The following is a 25137-nucleotide window of genomic DNA, read 5'->3' on the forward strand; positions in this document are numbered from 1 at the left end:
TTGCCTTAAGGACAGGATAATAGAACACTTTAAGGACATCAGGAATATGAAAGAAAACAGTGCAGTAGCTATGCATAATGAAGGAAGGCATGGACCACACATTTAAGTTTTTAGTACTTCAGACTGTAGCTGCTAAGAAGAGAGGGGGAGATTTTAAAAATACTCCTGAACTAGTTGAACAAGAATGGATTTTGTGATTGCATGCTGACAAGGCTCCAGGCTTGAACAGCATGGTTTCACTTAAACCCTTTCTCAAGGCAAAGCCACTAAAGCATTGATTTTATTGTTTTAGGAGTTGCTATACCGTGTTCCTTTAAATAAGCTATGTTTTAATTGCATGACGTCATAATTAGTTTGATTGTTTTAGTATGTAAATGCGAAGCTGTTTGTTTGACTGTAGTCTGAAAAAGCGGTGTATCCGTGAAAGCACTTACTCCATTAAATGCTCTTGTTTTTAGCCTTGTTAAAACCGGTGTTATTGTTTTTTCTTGGTACATTTTGCTTTTATTGGTTTGGGAGTTTTATTTACTAATACTATTCAAGAGGTGCCTGTGTCCCAAAGGTGGAAAGGGTTCTACTCGCCTTTCGGATGTTGTCCTTTCAGATTCTGTTTCCCCTCTTGCTCCCTCAAGCCTATATGGCATCTTTGGATCTCAAGGATGCTTGTATCCATATTCCAATCCATCCTCTTTTCAGGAAGTTTTTTGCATTTCTCTGTTGCTTCCTGGCATTTTCAGTTTTTTTTTGGCCTTTCTAGTGAACCAAATGTGCTCCCCAAATGCCTTGCTCCTGCAACTGCTTTTTGAAGGCTTCTCGGGATCTTAATATTTCCTTACTTAGGCAACATGTTGATTCAGGTATCTGCTCCAGAGACTCTTTTGCAAAATCTTCATTTTGACATTTCCTTTCTTCAGAGCCTGGGGTTGACTACAAATTTTAAAACGTCTCATCTGACTCCTACTCAGGATCAGGTTTTTCTAGGCTGCAGGATTCAGACAGTGGCAATGCATGCATCCCTGCCCAATCCAAAGGCCTTAACTCATTTATTTCTTTCAAACTCTTCCTCCTCTGGCTTCCATTACCGCCAAGGAGTTTCTGAGATCTCTGGGTTTTATGGTAGCCACCATTTTGATGCTCCCTTCTGGTCAAACTTCACAAGAAAGTTTCAGTCGTTTCTGAAGTCAGTGTGGCTCCAACATGCACATTCTCTAGACTTTGTAGTTCCTCTTCTTCCTTGGCTCAGACAGGAACTTCACTGATGATTTCAGCAGTTATCTCTGAATCAAGGGATCCCTTTTCATCCCCACTTCCTTCTCAGGAATTCTTCACAGATGCTTCAGACATGGGTGTGACATTTGGCTCCCTAGAAGTACAGGGGGTATGGCCACCTTGTCAACAAAAGGAGCACAATGTCAGAGAGATGAGAGCTCTTTTGCTGGCTCTTCAGGCCTTTCACCCTCTTTCTCTCCAGTGCCTCTCAAGGTGTTCACAGACAATACCACAGTAATGTGATACATCAACAAACAAGGAGGAACATCATCTTATCTTCTTTGTCAGTTGACACTTCTAGTATGAGATCTTGCTGTCAAGTATCAAGCGACTCTTCTAAATGGAAGGGATATAAACTGCCTGAACACTGTGGCAGACACTCTGACCAGGTCCTTAATTCAGTCCTATCAATGGGATGCTTCACAGGGATGCATTTGTGGACATTATCTGCCAGTGCAGTACTCCAAGTGGATCTTTTTGCCTCCCATCTGAACAGACTTCCTCTGTTTTGTGCCAGAGTCCCAGGTGCTCTGGTGCGGAAGGTGGACGCTCTCTCATTTTCTCCCACACTGGTGAGAACTAGGTCAGGGATATTTGCACTGCAAATATCCCTGACCCAGTCCTCACCAGAGTGGGACAATGTTGCTTCCCCTAATACCGGTGTGTAACATCCTCACTGGTCAGGTCACACTATAAAGCGGTCTCTTCTGAAACAAAACTAAAGCCTGTGACACTAGCTAACCCTGGAATTGTCAGGAATTATTCGAAGGCAAACTTCGTATTTTTAAGTGACACCCCGGCAAAATTTAAAGCCCCCCCCCAAAAACCAAGGGAATAATGCTCTATGCAGAGTCCTTCACAAAAAATCTTCACAATCATAAATGCAGCTGCAGAGGCAGTGGTACTAGTCAAAGCAACCACAGAACAAACAAAAAACAAGGCAACTTTGTATAATCTCAGCATTAATAGGCTGTACAACAGAAGAAAGAAAAAGAAGAAAGAAAATCAGGTCCAAAACTAGGAAGTGCAATGCTCAGCGAGGTAAGAACTTCCTCAAACTAAATTAACAGTTAAGGGGATCAATTAAGTTTACCAAAGCGAAGTTTGAAATAAAGCTAGCCTCCAGGCTAAAGACAACCATAACGGCATTCTTCAGCTATTTCTGCAACCTCAAAGACAAGCTAATTATAAACAGAGCAACTTATACCGAGCCAGAAGATGTAGCAAATCCACCGGCTAAATTCAGCTCCAAATTTACCTCAATCTCATCCTCAAGACACCACTCAAGAATATACTCCCGACCATTACCTCCCCCCCCCCCAATTATTAACAGGAAGAAGTCCTCTCTCCAAGGCCCAAAACACTGCATTAATGGGACCTGATAATATCCCAGGATGCCTCCTTAATAGCATAAAGCATGACCCATCAGACCCACTAGAGTCACTATTTAACTGTAGCCTCCAAACAGGCTTAGCGCAGAACAAATGGAGGACTGCTACTGGTATCCCTCTAGACAATGGTGAGTTATCTATGGACCCAAGAACCACTGACTCATAACCTTTACTAATCTCATATGTAAAACCATGAAAAGAATAAATATAAAGTTAGATAAATGATGACACTGGAAACCTTCAGGATATCAGATCCATCTCGGTTTCATTTTGTCATGGACCAGTCATGCCTACTCAACTTAGTAGACTTTTCTGAGAAGAGTCAATGAAACGATGGTAAAGGACAAAATTATGTGTACTGCCTACCCTAACCAGGCCAAGGTATTCAACACAACATCCCAAGCCGGCATTGTAGACAAGCTCACTAAATTAGGTACTTGGGCATAAAACCACTACTTCACTCAACTGAATTAGCCAGCTAGATCACAGATAGGATCCAGGAAGTCAGGATACAGGAGTCTACCTCCAGAAAAAGTCCAACTACTAGTGGAGTCCTTCAGGATTCAGTGTTGGTATCTACTTCTCTTAAGAAAAAGAGAGTGTTAGAGGCCTCTAGCTAACCAAGTTTGTAAACAATTGCAAATTAAGTGTAGAATCCCCCCCCAAAACACAAATACCCCCCCCCCCCAAGGAAGGCCTGATACTGACCAAAAATAGGTGCCAGAGTCTTTTAGAAAGATGCCACCTCTACAAATCACCACACTGACAATACTTCACTGAAAGTAGATCAGTTGTCAGGGATTTGGGACTCCACCCACCCACTACCTCTCTCGACCCACTATCAACAACCTACTCTTAGCAAGCTTGGCTACTCATAATACTACCTTCTAGTATATGTATACCTTCTGGTGCTACCCACCACATAATACTAACTTCTTGTAGCAACAACTGCTAGTGGCTGTTATGTACCTCAAAAACAGATTGTATCCATTGCTCACTGATGAATCTCAATTACATTTGTAACCATGTTTAGTATATTGTCACCATATTTTAAAATTGGACTATGTCCTACAGCTGTTTTTACATCTATGTTTTATTCTTGTCTTACATCCTCGGCTGGACTAATGTCTATATTTAAATGATATGTTTTTTTAACTGTATAATGCAAGTAATACTTAATGTGGAGCTTTTCTCCCCGGGCCTCCGCTGAAAACGGACCTGTGTCCAGACTGACCCGGTCAACAAATGTAAATAAATAATTAAATTTTAGACCGTGACTTGGCCTTTGACCATCATGCATCTACTGAAGTAAGAAGTCTTATGTTGCACAACTTATAAGCAAAAGGTATGTCATCTAGGTTCAAGGATGCCATTGCTCCATTGTACTCAGCCCTCATTAGACCAATCATAGAATACAATGCCCCCTTTGGTATGTACCTGACCAGGCAAATGCAACAACTGCAGCATCCACAAAGGTTTCTCACAAAAATAATTTGTGGTGTAGACAACATGTCCTATGCAGACAGCCTCAAAGCCTTATTCTTATACTTTGTTTGCTACAGGCTGCTAACAGACAATCTGTGTTTGACATACAAAGCATTCTCTGATCTAAGCTTAATGGACATTCTGCACATCTGCTAAACAAACAGCATTAGAAACACCTGCTCCAGGGACCTAAACTTCATCTGCAATATAAATAAGACATGCTGGAGGGCAGGTATGCATCTCAGACTGCCCCTTCTGTGAACAGGCTTCCCATCCTTGTGAAGCAGTGTTCTTTGCCAACTCTGCTAAACACAGAGGTATTGTAAAGGTTATGATATCTTCTTCTCTAAGTAGGAGACATATGCGTCTCCAATAGAGAAAAGTACCATACAAGTGCTTGACCGCCATGCCAGTGTTATATATCCCCCACAATAACTTACAGGGCCAAAACCTGGAAAATATTTTTTGGGAAGTATGGCTATGGTTAAAGGCCTGCTAGGGTTGACATACTAGTAATCCCCTATGATCTAATAGAAATCTTAAAGATGCTTGAGGGACAGCTTTCCACTCTGATTAGAAGATCTGCTTTGTGTGAGCTACACAAATCCAGTCTTAGCTAATGGTGACTTGCACGTCAGCAGTGTATTGACACAGCCTATGTACAAAGATGGTGGTCAATTTAGTTTTAAAGGATCCTGAACACTGTAATAGAGACATTAAACTGTCTACTCTGAATTTGGGAGCCTCATCTTCTCTCCGTTTCCAGATGAGAAAGGATTGCCAAGAATTCTGATAAAAACTTCCCCCATAAAACTTGCAGCATCCAAGAAAGAAATGTTCTCTGGTGAACTCTCTTTACACCAGAGTTGAAAACTTCTCCTTATCAGAATCCTGAGAGGAAGGAGAAAAATCATAGGTTCATACTAGACTATCTGCCCTAGGGCATTTATAAGCCTAGCCAGAGTGTGTTTGGCTTTCGCCACCCATTTTAAATGAATTTTGCTACGCCCTTTTTCGAGATTAGTATACTGTGCCTCTGTCTAACAGTGACACAGAAGTGATATCCTGGGTAAACCTACAATCTCCCATCCACTCAAGATTCCTCTTGAAGAGAGAGTCAATGAGGGACTCTGCCTAACCTGGACTGGGATTTTATTCCAGAGTGAAGGGAGCCTCTGGGTTATGAATCTGTCCCTCCAGCATGTCCTATTTATTTCAGTGCTGAGGTTCAAGTTCTCGAGCGCGTAGTTCGATGGGATTTGGATTTTGAGGTGCAGCATGTCCATTAATTCCGGGTTGGACATGGCTTTATACGTCAGGCACAGATCGCCTCTCAGCAGGCGGTATGCCACTGAGTAGAGCTGGAGTTTCTTTAACCGGGCAGCATATGGCATCTGTTTGAGCCCTTTGATCCTCTTGGTGAGGTACTTTTGGGGTCTTTCCAGTTGCTGCAGGTGTCTGGTAAGGTACATCCCAAAAGGGGCATTGTACTCAATTATGGGCCTGATGAGGGATGAGTAAAGAGGCACGATGAACTCCCCTGATCTAGATGTGAATCCCTTCATGATTAGGTGGGCTATATAAAATGGTTTTCTAACCACTTTGGCCACGTGGTTGTCAAATGAGAGATTGCTATCAACTTGGGTCCCCAGGTCCCTAATTACTTCTTCTGTACTTAATGGATTACCACCTATGTGGTAATTTGTGGGCACTTTGTTTTTGCCAAAGGGGATGACTATACACTTTTTGGCGTTTAGCTTGAGGGCCATGGCTCTGGCACCAGTTGTCTGTTTCTATGAGGCCCTTTTGTAGGATGCTTGTGTCGACTGGAGAGTCTATTATGGCACCTAGTTTGCGAACTTGGTCAGCCACAGTCCTTCCATGTTTGCCTGTACCTCCAAGAAATATATACCGACCAAGACAGGTCCCAGGACTAAGCCTTGTGGGACGCCACTTGTAATTGGTTTGGAGTCTGACATGGCTCCAGCAATTCTAACCATGTGGGTTCTGTCCTTGAGCCAGTTTGCAACCCATCTAGTGACATAGGGGTTTATATTTAAGCTGGTGAGCTTATCTATAATGCCCGAGTGGGGTATTGTATCGAAGGCTTTTGCGAGGTCTAGGTAGCCTGTGTGGACCAGCTTCCTCTCGTTAATGGCCTTGGTGACCGTTTCAAAGAAATCGACCAGGTTTAAGAGGCAGGATCTGCCCTTAAAGCCGAACTGGGTAGGATCCAGTGTCTGTAGGTTCTCAATATCTTTATTTTTGAGGTCCATGATGATCCTTTCCATAGCTTTGCAGACCAAGCTAGTCAGGCTTATGGGGCGATAGTTTCCAGGATCCGCTGAGGCACCACCTTTGTGGAGAGGGACCACTGTTGCTGTAAGCCACTCTTTGGGTACATATCCTGTAGTAAGGCTGAGATTGAACAGTAGTTTTATGTTTGGGTTTAGCTCTTCTTGGAGTTCATGTAGGACGCAGCCCGGAACACAGTCTGGTCCCATTGATGCTGTGTTTTTTTTGCTTTGGAGAGGGCGGCTCTTACCTGAGCATCTGAGATGTCAGGGGGGCAGCACTCTGCTGGGATAGATATTTGCCCTTTTGGTGGGGGGGGGGGGGTTTTGCGCTGAACCAGTCAGCTAGGATGTTGGCAATGTCTGTGGGTTCGGTGTATTCTTTGTCATTTTGGACTAATTCTGAGCATATCTGGGAATTCCCACCCAGGTTCCTAACATAACTAAAGAAAGCCTTGTGATTATCCTAAGTGTCCTGTGCAATTTTTCTCTCGAAACTGGCCTTAGACGATTTTATGAGTGCCCGTAGTTTTTTGCTAATACTGATCAGAGATGCCTTCCCTTTTTGGGATTTTGCTCTATCATGTAGTAGCTTCCTCCTTCTATTGTATAGTTTGTTTATGGCTGGGGTCCACCAGACAGGACGTCTGCCTTTGGAGGATTGGGTCTTGGTTTTATTTGGGAATGCATGATCCATGCATTCCTGAAGGTGTTCATAGAATGCGTTTATAAAGGATTCTGCGGTCTGGGCAGTATTTTCCACAGGCCCGGCGGCTTTGAAGGATTCCATCTCGGTTTTGAGGAGTGTGAAATTTGCTTTAGAGAAGTTTTTCACTGTGGTTTTCTGGGCAGGGGGTGGGGTCGGGATGTGAATATCCAGTGAGATTAGTTTATGGTCTGATCTTACCAGTGAGGGATACACTTCTGGTCTGGAGCATAGAGCCCCCATGTTGGTGATGATCAGGTCCAGTATGTTTTCCCCTCTAGTGGGAGTGGTAACAAGTTGTTCCATAGCATCTGAGTTTATAAATTCTAGGAACCTTTGGGCTAGGGTGTTGGAGCTAGAGTAATGCTCCCAGTCTATGTTTGGGTAGTTGAAGTCGCCCAATATAATGGTGTTTGGAGAGACCTTCATATTTTCCAGTGTTCTCAGGAAGGCAGAGTGGGGTTCCTGGGTTTGGGAGGGTGGTCTGTAGCAGGCTATAAACTGGAAGGCAGTTTTACCCACAGTTAGTTGCAAATGGATAGTCTCTGATGCTTCATGCTGTGCCACCAACCTGAAGGTGTGGGTATCTTTGACGAATATTGATACTCCCCCTCCTTTTGTGGTTCGGTCCAAGTTTTGGGGCTGAAAAGCATGGTATGAGTTATAACCTGGTAGTGCTGGGGTGCTCTCGGGAGCCTTGAACCAGGTTTCTGATACTGCACAGATATCGATGTTCTCCATGCTAAGGAGAGTTTCGAGTGCGTGCATCTTGAGGTTTAGACTTCTAGCATTGAGTAGCATTACTCAGTTTCTTATCCCTTGTGATACCTATGGAGGTGGGTTTGTCTTTTGAGCCTTGCCTAAAAAAGGCACTATGGGGGTGGCAAGAGCCTTTGCCAATATCAGAAAGCCCAGGGGGTGACAGGTGCAAGCCGTCCCTAGCGAAGCATCGTGGCTTGTCGAGCATGTCATCCCAGGCTGACAGGCATTGGATCGCCTTTGAATGACACCCAATACTTAAGCCAATTGTTGAAATTGATCATCTTGTCTTCATATTGTGGCATCATTCTTGGTGAGGGTAAGATGATATTCAAGGTCAGGGTCATACCGGCCTGGGCTACATGCTCAGAGAGCTCCTCAACTCTCAAATATCTTCCTTTTCACATATGAGGGAAAGCTGCCTTTCATATATTTTCTAATGAAAGGATGTCAGCATTAAGATACAGGTTGACAAAGACATGGCTATAGTAGACCTAAATTAAAAACAATGTGAAGTGTTAAGTGCATCACCACTGAAACCCCAGGATCAGACATGATCTCAGGGAATACAATGACAGTATGGATGAAGATACTAATGTCTTCTTTCCACAACTAGTGAGAAGTTTTTAATCCCCTTAATTATATTTATCACTTGAAACAAATATACATTAACAGAAAAAAATAACATTTCTCTCCATTTACATATACAACATAACACACTTTTTCTTTGTAATTATCAGTCAGTCCAACATTACATAAATGGATTTCCTGCTTTCCCTTAAACCTTATTCCTCCTACTCCTGAACATTATTCTGCATGTACTGTTCTCACAATTTCCACTTATTTCTACGCAATTTGTGCTTTACCTTCTCTAAAGATCTCTCTTCCAATTATTTTACCTCTTTTTAAAATATTCAATACTTCAAATACAGCTGGTTTAGACTTTGGACTTCTACCTTCTTGTAATTTTTGGCAGCTAACAGAATTAAACGTAAAAAGGCCTTACTATGTGTAAGTAATTCAGATCCCTTGCTTAGAAAAAAAAAGTTGCTTATAGCTTAAATCAAGGGCATAAATCCAGAGATTTACCCTTGTAAAAAGAAGAAAAAATATCTTAATCCTGCATATAATCTGTGTACTTTTTATAACCCACCTTAGCAGCCAAAGATTACAGCATAGTAACAAACTTGTTTTGTCTAGCTCTTCTCTTGTTCTACTGTAAAGCCTGTATTTCTTATAACATACTTGTAATTTTAGAATAGTCACTGAATAATACTCCCCCAATGTTTGAAATGCAACTGACTATACAATACACAAAAAACTACTATACTATACATAACTTGCTATTTATATCATATGTTTTATACAAATACTAAATGACAAACATTTACTTTGGTTAAGTCCAAGTTGCTCCCGATTCTTCCAGTCGACTCCTTTGCCTTTTACCATCTCGCAAGCATTTTCCTTTGGAACACTGGAAAAGGGGAAAAGGTTTCATTGGCAAAGTCTCTGTATGAACTTTACTGTCAGAAGAATAAGAAGCAGAGCCCCCTTCTGCTTGCAGCACATTTTTTTGTTGGATAAGCTTTACTTTCTCCTTAGCCTGTTCTGCATCAAGAAATGTCTGAAACTCCAGGCAAAAATACTCAGAGGACAGCTGGATACAGCAGCTTGAATTTCACACCTACCTCTCAACATTTCCCAATAGCTAGGATAAATTTATTTCTCTTCTGCTTGTGTACAATGAATAATTTACAACACTGTTGTCTCCCAATTTTTAATACTTTGCCTTTCTGACAGTTTTGTCAGGATCAACTCTATCTGTTACAATTGCATCTTTACTACTATAGGTCTTGGCTGCGTCCTATGACCATGTTAAAAGCATACTATGACCATGTTAAAAGCATACGCTCAATGTGCCCTTTCAATTAACAAATCCTGCTTGGTTGTGAAACACCAGTCCAGTTGCTTTCTGTTTTTATAAGATCAATACAGTCAGTTCCTTCCAGTTTCTCTGGCACAGCCAAAAATTTCAATTTATTTCTGCTCACTGTCTTCCAAGTCTGTTTTTTGGGGAAAAACCCCCTCTTCTTGTGAAGCCTCACATTCAGCCAGCTTTTTCTTCATTTCCACCTTTGATTTTTGCAATTTTATCAGTTCATCTGAACAGCTAGTTAAAGCTTCTTCTATTTTTCCAGCCTTTTGAGTTGATAGATTCCTTCAGCATTTCATTTATTTTAATCACTTCTGAGTGCATATGATTTTTTTCCCCTCTAAATTACTGGAAGCATTCTTTTAACCAAAGCTGAAGTTTGAACAGTTTTGTTTTTTTTGTTCAACAGCTGTATAATCCTTCCCAGTGTTTTCTCGCCACCTTTTTGGGTCGATTTTCTTTCACATCTTCCAAATTTCTTCTTTGCTGGCATCCGGACAGTATACTTTCTATCCATTAACTGAATTTTACACGAGTTCAATGGCACTATTTTCTCAGTTTTTGTTTTCACATTCGGAGAGCTAAAGTTGCGCTGCTGATCAGTGTGCCGCCATAATGGAATTCCCTCAGGGAGGAGAACTTGAATGTGTCTGTTAATGACTGCATAGCCCAGTTTTTCATAAGTCATTTGAGCAATAGTAACTTTCTCAGAAAAAGGAGGAGTTTGATTTTTTTTTCTTACAAATTCTTTTGCTGCCTCTTCTGAAGATGACTCTCTAAAGTTTCATCACTTCATTATTTATTTAAATTACTAATTTTCTTGAAAAAATGAATTGAAAATACAACAGTACAGTTGTGGCACACACTAGCGCAATCTATCAATCACTATATAGTATTTTAATAATATCTGGTTGAAGACTTTTGAAAAAGACAATATAAGCTGCTACTCAGATGAAATTACTGACACTTACATGAGATGTTAAGCGCCAACTGTGGCAAGAAGAACTGAAAATTGCTCCTAGCAGTGATGGAAATGTATAAAACGAAGGTTCTGTGGAATGCTGGAATATGACCGGCAAAGGCTTTCACAGACGTATTAGCACACCTGATACAAACCTTGACTGGGATAAAAGTCACATAAGATAGCAAACTCCAAATGCTATTACTTTGCTGTTATAGTGACCCTCCCTGAAGAGGATCTACAGTTGCAAAGATAAGCCAGGCAAACAGGCAGAAAAGAGTAGAGGGGCGAGACATCTTTTTTGAAGCAAAAGGCAGAGTTCAAGTAGAGAAACAGTACAAGAGAGCAAGTAAAGGGAAAGACACCGTGATGAAAAGGTGTCTAACCAACTTTTGCTAAAGACAGAGCTGCAAGAAAAGGAGATGTCACAATAAATTTTTATAAATGGGAGGATAATCCAATTATGGAAAGCAACACTAGAAGAGCAACTATTATATGAAAGAGAAAGGGCTTTAGGTTAAACACGACAGCTCAGAGTCAAGTATTCTGTGACTAACATTAGCTGCAGGGTAAACAAAGAGACTACTGTGAAGGGGGAGTAACAGTTTAATGTGGTATGTGGTTCTAGGCCCGAGAAACAGCTGCTACTTTCACAAGCAGAAGGAATGCCTTTAAGAATATGGAAATGTACAAGTGTAATCAATACTCTGTTGAAGAGGAAGAGTGAAGACGGTACTGGCCACTAGCACAGAAAGCTAAATAGTTATGCGATGCCACTAACACAGTGTATCAGTTTAATGCACATCAGTATATATAAATTAACTGAGTGCACCCCTTGTTATAATACCTGTACAGTACTTGAGTCTGGAAAGCATGCATAGATGGACTGGGGATAAAAGGGCCAACAAAAGACCAGAAGTCCTGCAGCGGGGGGTTCTTCTATATTAGAAGCTTAGATTAGGTGCTCAGTTAGCAAGTCCACATAGTATGTAACACACATTTTAGTAGTGTGTCTACTACACTACTTCCCTTCCACATACTTCAGAGCCCACGGGCTTCAATACAAAACACTATAAGGAGTTACTATGGGCTGACAGTATACAAATGTGATTTATTAAAATTAGACTGCACAAAGTAATAGCAATTCAAGAAATCACAGGTAATACTACTACTATGATCAAGGACAGATAAAAACTTTAATTAACAGCAACAACAACATCCGCAAGAGTAAACCAATCTCTCTAGGGAAAAAAAGTATGACAGCCAAAAACTATACAGAACTGGAAATGCAAAACTGCTATGCAAGCACTAGGCTGGATACACACTTTGATTTTTACTCATGTAGTACTATGACCATAAAGTACCCTTGCTGGACATGCTATCATCCCTGTCACAAGGCACACTTCTTGGACATGGAACTACAATAGTACAGAATATACTTTCTGAATATAGTACTACACTGGTGCTACTGGGCATGCTACAACACTGCCAGAGAGAGTACCCTTGTTGGACATGGTGATACAATGGTACAGAGTATTTTTTCTGGACATGGTACTACCCTGTCACAAGGCACATTTTATTTATTTACTTTACTGGGGTAGTCCAGCTGGGCAAAAAGACCCCTTTTTTAATGCAGAACCAGAGAGAAAAACCTGAACAGATGCAGTAAATACTAAACATTTACAACTGACAAGCACAAACAAACAGTAAAGGCTTAAAGAACAGTTTTTGCATTATCCAGACACAGATATAATTAGAGAACTACTGAGTACTAATTACATTTAGAATGCTGGTTAGCAATATGTCTGATTAGAAACTGTGGTATTGTTGAAGTGTGAGGTACAGAGAAGCTTAGGTGATACGTCAGTAGGAAGTGGAGCAGATCAAAAGTCAATTGGTAGTAAACAGCAAGAGACAGGACATCTGAGGTAGAATAGTACAAAAAGAACAATGAGCATTGTAGTATGGTGTGTGTGTTCTGGAGATGTACAACTACATAGCCATGATGTTATATGGTGTTCTCTTACTGGGAGCTGGTGGAAGGGCATTTCAAAGGTTAGATATTGAGTTTGAGTATAATGAAACCCTGTTGCATTTTAGGTTTTAGTGATGAAGAGGAGGAGGTGGTCTTTAGAACAAGGACCTTTATTTGGGTGGAAGTGTGGAACATGTCTTTTAGTGCAAGATATTTGTCACGGTAATACATTAGACTATGAGCTAGCAGCCAACTATAATGGAGGTGATGTAGGAGTTTGGGCTAGTTGAGCTGTTTTAAGGGCAGAACAATGAGTTCGGAATGGGCAATCAGCAACAAAATGAGCCATTTTATTATAGCACTGCTTCAGCTTTGCTTGTATGGAAGTTTGTATGTTAGTGAAAAGGAGGGTGGTATAGAATAGGGTTGGCAGTAGGTAAACTTCTGTAATAGAACTAGAGAAATTATAGCAAAATGTTTAGCTCTATACAAGACACCAAGTTTTTGGTGGGTTTTTAATAACCAATTGGAAGTGTAGGTCAAATTCCATATTGTTGTCAATACTGACTATTAGACGCACTGTGTTAAGGGACCTGTTCAATTAGTTAATTAGGTTATTTTGGCATGAGTTTAGCTTTGAGAAAGTGTTTTAGGTGTGAAAAATCAGTATTTTTTTTAAAAGGCTGAGTAGCAATTGTGAATTGTCTAGCCAAGATTCTGCAGGTATAAAATGCTTTTGGAGGCTATACAGATGAGCGAAGAATCCTCTGCATAATGCACAAATGTGGCATGCTTAGTAAGTGTGTATAGACCATTTATAAATATGTTAACCCGAAGAGATCAAAGTATGAAACCTTGTGGTATTTCTACAGTAATGTGTAGAAATGAAGAATATTCTTGCTGACATTTGACTGTCTGGTGTCAGTCTAAGTAACTATTAAAACCAGGACATGGAAGTAGAGGAGAGACCTAATAAGGACAGTTTTTCTAATTGTTTATGGTGGGAGACTGTGTCAAATGCTTTATACAAGTCAAGGAATTTGAAAGATACTAGGTTATTGGTGTTTCTATTTTGTTATGGTATCAGAAAAGTGAAGTAGGACAGTAGTTGTACTACGATTAGGATGAAAGCAGTGTTACGTGGGAGGCAGGAGATTTGCTGGTTACTTGTTACATACTGCAGTAAATTAAAAGTAGAAGCATTTTTCTAATTCTTTAAACACTTTGCAGGGCAAAGTGCTCACCTGTTTAGGGTACCCTTGATGGGCATGTAATCATATTACACTACCACGACCTACCTTGCAGACACAGTCCTATACAGTCATGTTAAATCATCATAACCCCCCCCCCCCCGATTTTCTACTTAGGCTCGGAGTGCTGTATCCACTATCACAATCTCTCCCGATTCAATGCCACTCTCGTAACTTCTCTGACAGTCATGCATCACTGTGGCAGGGCTCCTCTCACATAATCCATCCCATCTCTCTGCTGGATGTTGAGGTTTCCACTTTCTCCCAGTCTGTCCCACCAGATTATATTCCGCTTTCCAACACGTGCCCAAACCACCGTAATCTGTTCTCTTGGACCTTCTCTGCAACTGGAGCTACTTGCGCTTCTGCGCAGATTTCGTCATTCTGTCTCTCTTAAAGTGTTCATCCTACCACCTGAATTGGGTACTTCATCTCCATCACCCCAGGCTTCCTCAACTGCTCTGCCTTCACTACCGAGGTTTCTGCATCATACACGAATAACTGGTCACACATTACTTTTCAGCTTCTTTGGTATTCTTCTGTTACACACAACTGCTAACAAACTTTGCTAGTTGGCTGCAGCCCCTCTGACTTTAGCTTTCACTGCCTCATTCAGACTTCCCTCATCAACCATTCCTTCCAGCTACTTGAAGCTGTTAACCTGCTAGACTATTTTCAAGTGTCTTACATGTTCTCAGTTTCATCCTGTAAACATTCAGTTTTGCATTCCATTCCACAATCATTTGCAGAAGTTCTTGTTTAGAGAGTCTGCCCATAATGGCACATCATTTGCATACAGGAAGTTTGTTGCTCTATCCCCTTCAACCTGTGTGCAGACATAGTTCATCACCAGTTTGAACAGTGGACTTACAGCTGTACCGTAACACACACAGACTTCCACTGAAAATCTCTCTATCAATCCAAACACCATTCAAGCTTGTGTCATTGGGTCCTCGAAAATAGTCTGCATTAATTCTACCAATGTTTCTGGGACTCTGAACCATTGCAGGACTGTTCAAATCAGTTTTCTTGGGACATTTTCATATGCTTTCTCCAGGTCTAGAATGCCCAACTGGACTCTTTTGTCATCTCAAGCTTCTTCTCAAGTATCTGTCTCACCTGAAACATTAGGCTGGTTATGACGTAGCCTGATCTGAATCCAAAGTGTTCATCTTTCATCTTACCTTTCTACTACTCTCCATATTCATCTTACCTTTCTACTACTCTCCATATTAATCAATCACTCTCGCCAGAATTTTCATGAGTATGAGAGGAGTTGGATACCTCTGCACTGCCCACAGTTGTGAATGTTCCCTTTGTTTGTGTAAAGTGACACGAGTATGCTTCTTCTCCAGTCATCTAGGATCTCCATACTACTATAAATACCCTCTGAAGCCACTTTTCCCCTAACTCCCCAATATCTTGATCATATCTGCTGTGACCTAATTTGAGCCTGCTGCTTTCCCCAACTTCATTCTCCTTAGGGCTGTTCTTTTATCTTCTGTGGCAAATTACTCCATTTTTCATTGCAGCTGTGTCTGGGGAAGTACAGCTTCTATGGAGTTTCCATTTGCCTTTGATATCCTGTGGACTGGCGATCAGGCTGTCACATAAAATCTTTGCTTGGTATAATACAACTCTTGTCACAAGGTACCGTTGCTAAACATAGTACTATTACGTCACTAAGCACCCTTGCAATATATGGTACTGCACTGCCACAGAATGCCTTTGCTGGATGTGGTATTATATGGTCAAGGGAAAATTTTGATGGGCACATTTACCATCCAAGGGGTACGGTCACATGTGGTACTAAAAAACAATGAGTTAACCTTGTTTTACATGGTATAACTCTGCCATGGGTACTTCATTGGACATATTACACTGCCATGGCGATACTTTGTTATAAGTACTACTATTACACTGCCACAGGGTCCCACTACTGGGCATGCTACTAGACTGTCAGGGGGTACCATCTCTAGATATGGCTGCACACTGCCATGCAGTACTACACTGCCACAAGGTACCATTAATGGACATGGTACTGCTCAATTCACACAGCACTCATTTAACATGTACTGCACTGACCCTGTAGTACCTGCTCCAAACACTATACTACACTACCATGGGGTTACTAATGTCACATGGGTACTTCACTGCCATAAGATAACTTTGTTAAACAGGGCACAACACTGCTGAAGGGTGCACTTTATGTACACAATACCACTCTGCCATGAGAATGAATTAAAAACTACACTGATGCAGGGTACCACTGTTGGACATGATGCAAGGCACACTTTTGCAAAGGTTAATACCTCAATATATTTAATATTTCACTCTTATGAAAACTGTACACAAATTTTCACCTGTGCATGCAAATGCATGAATTATTTAATAGATACGTGCACTGCAATAGTATTTTGCAGTTGTAACATCACAAAGAATATAATGCATGCATACCCATGCCTGTACATGCAATTACCTGTAAGTGCATGAATCTTTTCTTTCAGGTTTGTTCCAGTGCTATCCAAAGGCAACTTCACATCGTACTTATTTTTATTCCAAATTATCTTTAGGTCTACCAGTTCCTTGTCAGTAGTAGAGTCAGATCCATTGCTGACTGAAGCCTGAGAGCAAGCATCTTCCACATCGGCTGCATGTTCTGCCTCTCCTGCTTCTACAGGCTGTGTGTTGCTATCACCAGTTTCACTACAGCTGCTCTTCTCCTTCTCATCAGATTCAATACAACTGTTGTTCTCCTTCTCAACTTCTGTTTCAGCTTCCATCGCAGTAACTTCTATGGCTGTAAAACAGATAACTCAATTAACAGGGCTAATTAGTATACTCTGCTTAAAATAATTGCCATCTACTTTATATTTTACCATCAGTTTTTTTTTTTTTACTTAAGCAGTAATTACTTCACAAAAGTTCAAATTACACAAAGTAAAAATTAAGTGACATACCAGGAGTTAAATTTTCATGTTTGGAGGTTTGTGTTGCAGCAGTGGTTGTAAACAGCATCCAAGTACAGTTGCCACTGGCTGAACATCATCTGCAATCTGAATTTTTTTGGGGGGAGGGGGCACCAGTTCTGATGTGAATTTGCTTAACAGTGGACATTTCTTAATGTCACCGCAAAGAGTTTCTAACCATTTGGCTCTATTCCCAAGAGTATATTGGCTACTATAAGTGCAAATAATTAACAATGAAAAAATAAAAAAGTGTAAGTGAAGAGTCCTCACATTGGTTTTGAATGCGTTCAGCACGATAATGGTCAATATCCCAAATGAAACACACAGTGAACTGAGGGCAAAAAGGTACTAGACAGGATTAAAAGCTAAGCACACCTTATAAATATTTAAAAATTCATTAAATGCATGTAAGGGCGAACCAAAATAAATATATGGTCTGGCAATGTGAAAGCCTGTATCCTCATCAGATTCTTACCTGCAAAGAATGAGTGACGATAAACGGAGTGGGACTTGAAGGAACTGTTCCCTGAATTTAAACCAGAGTGATGAATTGTTTTTGGACTCCGGTGCTAGTCAAGGAATGGCCATAAACACCATGACAAAAGGACACTCAGGAGTGAACATGCTACCACAGCAACTTGCAATAGTCACATGGTCAGCAATAGACTTTATGGTCACATTATAACACCTGAAGCTAATGCCCTAAACAGTCTTTCGACTAGGTCAAAGCTGTCAACTGATCACCACTAGGTGGTAAAGCTGAAATTGAAAGGGCATTGGTGGGACAGGCATGGGAAACTCAAATGAGCAGCGTCACTAAGAGAGAGAAATACTGCTTCCACAAAAGCTAGAGTAACACCTACTTCCAGTGATAAGTGAAGCCATGAGCACATCATCAAAATGAGTTTAATACTGAAGATGTCAATCACAGAGACAGCAGAGAGGAGCTGTGGTCAAGGGTGTGGCTTGTGTCTGGCATGCTGACCCTACAACTAACTGGAGAACACCAGCACTAAAGAAGCTGCCATGGTGAAAAAAGTGCCCTTCTAGGCAATGCTCATATAAGGCTGTGCTAAATAAGATAACGGGTATCGAGCTAAGCAAGTGCTGACCACAACTGGAAGACTGTCAACAAGTAGACAGAACACTTGAAAAAAACTCCTTTAACCCAAAAGACTGTGCAATCCTGTTAGCACATCTTGAATTACGGTGGCTGCATGAGGTCTTCAAAGTGGTAAGGCCATAATTGTAGATGAAATCTTGTCAGAAAAGCTGAAAGGAATGGACAGGGATGGTCTGGCATGGCTACATGCCTCTTCAGTGCTGCAGGGAAGGCAAGGTCAGTGCCTCTGAACTGTTAAACTGGGATGGGGATTTCATCTTTACAAAAGGGGACCAGTGGGTGAACAAGGGGTGTACACACACACACACACACACACACACACACACACACACACACACACACACACACACACTCAGCACCCCTAGAAATTCTGAATCCAGACAGCTAGAAAAGGCAAGCTGGCCAGAAACAGAACTGAACAGGAGATACAAAATTAAAACTACAGACCCTATGCAGCGAACACTAAACCAGATGTTTAAGCCTTCGATTGTTAATTCAGTCTTTAAAAATTGAGACTTGAAGAAGACTTATGACTTTGTGTCCTAGTGTGTGATGTGGGAGTACAAAGAAGCAGAATTGCTGTTTGCTATCCATTCTTTGTAAGGATGTAGTGGGAACTACAGCTACATTACAAGCATCAAGCTGAATTAATTCAAGACAGGTTACAAGCTCCGACCTGGGTATGTCTCTTCACCTCTACTGTTCACAGTTTTCATAGACAGAGTACCAGTACACAGCCACAGCCTGGATGTCCACTTTGAAGACCTAGAAGTAGCATCTCTCATTTGTAGACATCCTTTTGGTCTAAGGTCCGCAAGCTCTAACATGCACTCAAGTGATTCAAGGTTTACTCTGATGTCACTGTAACCCTTACCAGGTGAAAAAAAGAGATAACAATAATGAAAATGTGTTACTGAATCTTCTGGTTTCAATAAGATTTAAAAGAAGAAAAAAAAAAGGATAGCTCTTTAATAGAAGCAACCGAGTTTAATCACAGCCATGACTAAACATTACTAAAATTGTTTAAAGGGTCACCACGTTTTATGCTTTTTAACCGCTATAAAACACATTCAATCCATTTGCATTAGTCTATAACACAGCAGCCAAAGTATTTTCACTAAGCCGGACTGCAGATGCCATACAACCAATACTTACAAAACCCTTGAGTGTATTAAAACTACCTACCAAATACAACACATACCACTCAAACGGACAATTAAACTGCATCCAACAAACTCTTGAGCTTTGCAACTTACTTGATGACTGAAGCTTCAGAGTTTGATAACTACTCCCAATAACTTGACTTAAAAAATACTCTTAGAGGACCTCTTTTTTTTTCTTCTAATATATAGGCGAGCACTTTGAAGACAGTGACTTCTGATGAAGATTTAGCAACATATTAAGGCTCAGCTCTAAATTTAGTTTACCCACGATTAAAATAAATTGACGCTCCTGACTGCATAGGCTAAATTTAGCTCAAATAACTTGGCTTGTAGTTTAATGGGCAGCTTCCTACTATGTGAGGAAAAGCTACTGCCTTCAACTGCGCCATCACACAAGTCAGACTTCAGCTACACTGGCAGTGTAATCTCATGGTTCCAAACAATATGACTATACACAAGTTATGTGACAGCATTGCTGCTTGTACTGTTTTTTCACATCTATGTAGAAAGACGGTACTTGTGAGTAATTCGGCTGTTTTTATAAAATCTTCAGTGACACATCAGTTAATATGTAGGCAAGAAGAACATTTTTCTACCTTTAATTTTAACAATAAATTCAAAAACAGTCTGGGACATAGGCTTAAGACTACAAATGACATACTCTGCAGCACTCCTAAGTTTGATTACCACAGCCTCCAAGTGCCTTCCGTGTACCCTGATTGAGTCACTTAACCATATGGATCTCCCAGGCTGACACTAAAATGAGTCAATGCAGATCATTGTTCTAACTTGTTTATACTACTTTTTGTCCACAGCCAACAACCAGGAAATAATTTCTTGAACTTGTGAGTTTGAGTATTTTACAAAATTTCATCTCCGATTGCGGTAATGCCCTTCCCATTCAAAACACTTAAAATGCTTACCATTAGTTTCATCTGTTCTAGCAACACCATTGTCTACTGTTTTTATGTTGCTGCCTTTCTGAAACAAAGAAAATGGACACGAAATGCATACTATAAAGTACCGGATATAAAGGCATGCACTGCACACTTGCTATACATGACGGCACTAAAAATGCACAGGTTTGCACAGGACTGCCTCTGAGTGGCTGTATGTAACGGCAAAAACCCAAATTATGTTGTACTTGGGTAGAACTCAGACAATCTGCATAGAATACAAGGGCATACTGTGTGCTTTTCAGCAAACTGTAGGGTACTGGTGATTCATAGACACTAGCTGCTGTGCTGCACAATGGTCTGCATTGCAAAGTATGTAAGCACAAGCAAATAAGTGCACAGTCACATGAAAATGATATCGTAAAAGCAAATGAATGAATGATGACATCTGAATGAGAAGAATAAAAAGTGCTACTACTCATAAAATGCAGAGTATTCTGACATTTCTGTGTCATACCTTGTAGCCATATTCACTGCTGCAGCATTAAGTGCTCAGCAGCATTTACCTGTGCTGACAGTGCTGTGCGTCTGCGTAGGCTAAGGGAGATGCAAGTGGTACAGGCACAGACTGACAACGCATCTCGACAGAGGGTGTGTGTGGTTCATTACAAACTGCATCAACAAGAGCATGGGAATACTTCCCCACACGCTGCATCTATGGATGTCTGGTTTTCAAACATCAATGGATACCAAGGTACTTGGACTTCTTACCACATTAACTACATGACTTTTCAGAGACCTGCCTCATGAATACTCAAACTCCATAAGTTATGCTCCCACATACAGAAAAACATTTGATTCCTCGGGACTGCAAAGGACAGATCCAGAACTTTACATGGCTTGTACAACAGGTCCTCATGCAATTGGTGCCACAGATTGCAAAGAGGGAACAAAAGGTCTACATCACCAATAAATAAATACGGAACACCACCAAAAATCTGCAATGCATAAGAGATCAGTTCCAGTGCCTGTATGCAGATCAAGAAGTTAAAATGATTACCACAAATAACGTACATCTGCCTTGGATCACCGAGACAATAACTTTTGTCAGTGTGTAGAACATACCAAAACATTAACATATTATGCATGCAGTGAAGTCTTCATCCTCCACAAAAAAAAAAAAAAAAAATTTGTGTTGTATTCTACAGGCGATACTAGCTACCTTCTGCAACCCTGGTTCATGACTCCCATGCACAACCCTGACAAAAATGTACAACAGATAGATCACCATAATCAACACATTACCATATGCGACAAGGGTCCTCCATGTGACATGCAGAGCAAAAATATCCATGCATCTAATTCCTTACTACTCAATCTTACCTTCTCTAATGACTGCACTCTGATGTAATCCTGATCAGCTTATAAGGACATAAAATTGTGCAGGTGAACTTACCATAACACATGTTCAAATGATAACCGCATTTAGGATTGCAATGGGTAACAGTAAAAATTGATGCTCTCATTTAAAAGTCACGTAACATTCACTAAAAATATTTTTCCTAGCTTTAAAATTATTACTTCACAGGAAAAGTACAATTTCTGTAAAGGTAAAGTGAATTTGTTTTTCCCTGCTGAACGGCCTAACTGCCCAACACAAAAAAGCTTTGGCTGGCAATCCTCAAAAGCTCACAAGAGGAGCACTTTTTGGTGGTAAGAAAGCCCTGAAGGGTTTGGCACCCAAACCTGACTTTTTAGTTAACTCAGTTTGAGCTAACTAATGGTTTGGGCATATGGAAGGTGCACTGAAGCCCTTAGTATGATACAACCCATATATAGCTAAGGCTACTACAGCACTGATCCAAATGACAAACATCTATGGATTACATTCTCCTCCTACTGTGTACCAGAGTTGTCCTACACAAAAGGTCCAGGAGACTCCTGTCATGTTCATGGGGTAACAATGCCGATGCATATGAGATATGAATGCATGCAGCCCACTGGGAATTGCAGTAATGCAAGGCTTTAACTTGTGTACTTAGGAAACCGACTGCCATTTCACTTCCTACAAGGCAGAGAAGGATGACAGCACTTCAGGGTAGAAAGCGTGGGCATGGCATGAGATGGAGATGCAGATTTTTCTTCACAAGGATCACAGGCAGTGGTTTCTAGGTATTTATGATTGCATCTTCAAGGTGAATGGCTGGTATGACCTATAAGAGCTACATCATTCCATGGTCTTTACAGCAATGCACATTACATGATGACAATGACCTCAAGTGTCACAGCCTTAAGTCACTGCATAGACGATAGACACAAGTGCAAAGAGAAAGCACAAAGAAGCAATTTTTAACAGTTTCTTCCTGCTAACTATGCACCACTCACTCAATTAATAAACTAAACTATGCACTTTTTTCTTTCAATTTGTGAAGAGAGTCGTCTCAACCAAGTGGTCTGTCACAGGAAGTTTGAAAAACTACCAATCCTACTCTTTGTCCTAAAGTTATCTGCTGTAGGCTTGACTCAATTTTCTTCAAGACACGATACTCCACAGCAATTTTCTCACTGTGTCTCCATATACAGGTACAAGTGATGAGACAGAAGAGGAAGTCCGGGTACCTTTTCCTCCACCTTTCATTGATGCAGCACTTAGTGGGTCTAATGACATGGATGTAGTTTCCTCACCAGGGAGGAGTGAAGATTACTCTCTAGTAACATGGACCAGCCACAGCTACAGCAGCTGGTACAAAATGACATGGGGTATCGGGTTGGTCATCTCCTTGACTGCAGAGAATGGCACCTGCAATGGCTAACAGATTTGCTGGAGTTGCAAGTCCCAACTACCAGAAAGTCAGGAGGCCCCAGCTCTTCCCCACCTGGGATCATAGTTTGGTGATGATGCAGATAAGGCTGATCTGTGGCCTGCTCTAACAGACAACTTGCATCCCCACTCAACTCCCAGAGTAGTGTAATCTCCTTTCTAGTGCATCATGCCCTATACCTTGTACTCAATCCAACCTTCCCCCTTACCTCTTTTCAACCTCTCTATGCATATGCTCATCCTTTGTCATCCCAACAGTGTGTGTAAAAAACACGTTGTTTGTAATGTTCATTATTTGTCAGTCTGCCATCGAAAACTACCCTAAAACCCTCTTTCCATACCCATTTTAATTTACACACTTTATACAGAAAATAGCAATGAGGAATAAAGAAAATGGGCTCCAACCCCAATGAAAGTGAAATTTCCCTGCAAGATCCAGCCCTGCACTGTGCACTCTCTTTGCATGTTTCCCTCCGCTTGCTCCACCCCTTTCCCTACTATTCCATACATCCATTTCTTTGCTCACAGCTGTAGCCATATAATTTGGCCTCACAGCTGTAGCCATATAATTTGGTCTCACAGCTGTAGCCATATAATTTGGCCTCCCCAGATGGATTAGTCAGACACAGTGCTTGAAGAGCAGTCAAAAACCACGGTGTGCAATCAAAGAACCCCACTAACTGTCTTAAGGTTGTATGACAAAAGAAAGAAAATCACTGCCAAAGTAAGAAGGAACATGGCAAGCAAGGTAATGACTTCCTCATTAATCTAAACAAGCAACCAACTCAGGGGACTAATGAAGTTTACCCAAGCCAAACCGAAGGTAAAAATGGACTCCCAAGAAAAGAGTGACCTCAAAACTTTCTTCAGTTATGTCCTCAGCCTCAAAGGCAACACACAACACTGTGCCGAAGTAATGTGAAGGAAGCCACCTATGCTAATCTGGAGAACATTGCAAATCTACTGGCTAACAAATTTAGCTCCAATTTTACCCCTCTCTTCCCCCCACAGACACCCTTCAGTAAATGTCCTCTACTATAATTCCCCCAGCTATCAGTAAGGAGCAGGTCTTCAACATGCTCTGTAATGCCAGGAACACAGCATCAGTGGACCTCAATAATAGCCCAGGATGCCACACAGCATGAAACATGACCTATCAAGGCTAACTAGAATTTCTGTTCAGCAGTAGCCTCCGGGTGGTTGAAGTTCTCCATTCACTTGGCGCAAAGCTTGTTATCCTGCTGCACAAATTGGGGGGAGGGGCATCTACAGACCCAAGCAAATACAGACCTATAAGTAAGACTACTATTATATGCAATGCCAAGGGAATGATAAACACTGTCAAAAGAAACCTGCAGACACTGGATCCAAACCAGACTGGTTTTTAAATGTACTGTTCAGCATATTTTGCACATCTAGTGCAGACTTAACAGCAAGAGAGAAGAATCCTTTTGCACATGAATCAAATCACTCAATATTTATATTGTCAATATAAAGCGTTTTCAGATATGCAATTATAAGGTTCTCTGGATTTAACTTGTCGAAAGGTACATGCAGCATCCTTAGCAAGGTATTCTTTCAGTTTGCCTTTGGAAAAGTCAATTTTGCAAGTTTCTTATGTTACCTGGGAGGTGATTCCCTATTACAGGTGTTATTTTTAATGAAGACTCTTTCCCGTATAACTAAGACAAACAGCGGTCTTACTATGTAATGGCCTATTCTCTATACCCTAATAAACAATGAGAAGTACAACCTCATTGTGATTTTAGCTTTTAAGGGAATAGTGCCCCAATTTGATTTATCCTAAGAATAATGCACTGTAAACCAAAGTAGCTCTATGTTGAATACATAATCACCAAATTTTTTTTTACAAGTTTACAATGACAAGTGTATACATCAACCAGTAATACAAATTTTCAGCTAATTGTTGCTTGTATACGAGTTGGTAGTGGAGTAATAAGTGGTAGAGCAAATCTGATATTCAGAATAAAAGATATGTCTTGCAACAAATCTTTAGCTGAGCAAGCATTGCACCGACTACCTCATCTACACATGATGTGAGGGACAAGGCAGGGTCAACAGTGAAACCTAGGAATTTTTTCTCTGTCACATTAGGAAATGTATTCTCCATGTTGTCCTTTA

General features: G+C 40.9%; 1 protein-coding gene across 1 annotated transcript in view; it reads right to left on the reverse strand.

Moving 5' to 3' along the window:
- Positions 1-25137, reverse strand: part of UBFD1 (ubiquitin family domain containing 1) — an 896669-nt gene that overhangs the window by 831315 nt on the left and 40217 nt on the right. The window contains exon 2 of the mRNA XM_044089298.1: positions 16503-16823. Within this exon, the coding sequence (XP_043945233.1) occupies positions 16503-16806 (304 nt within the window). The 5' untranslated portion in view covers positions 16807-16823. The remainder of the gene's footprint in view (positions 1-16502; positions 16824-25137) is intronic.

Source organism: Protopterus annectens, chromosome 12.part0, assembly GCF_019279795.1.
Source record: "Protopterus annectens isolate FY-2018-M chromosome 12.part0, PAN1.0, whole genome shotgun sequence".
Lineage (NCBI taxonomy): Eukaryota > Metazoa > Chordata > Ceratodontiformes > Protopteridae > Protopterus > Protopterus annectens.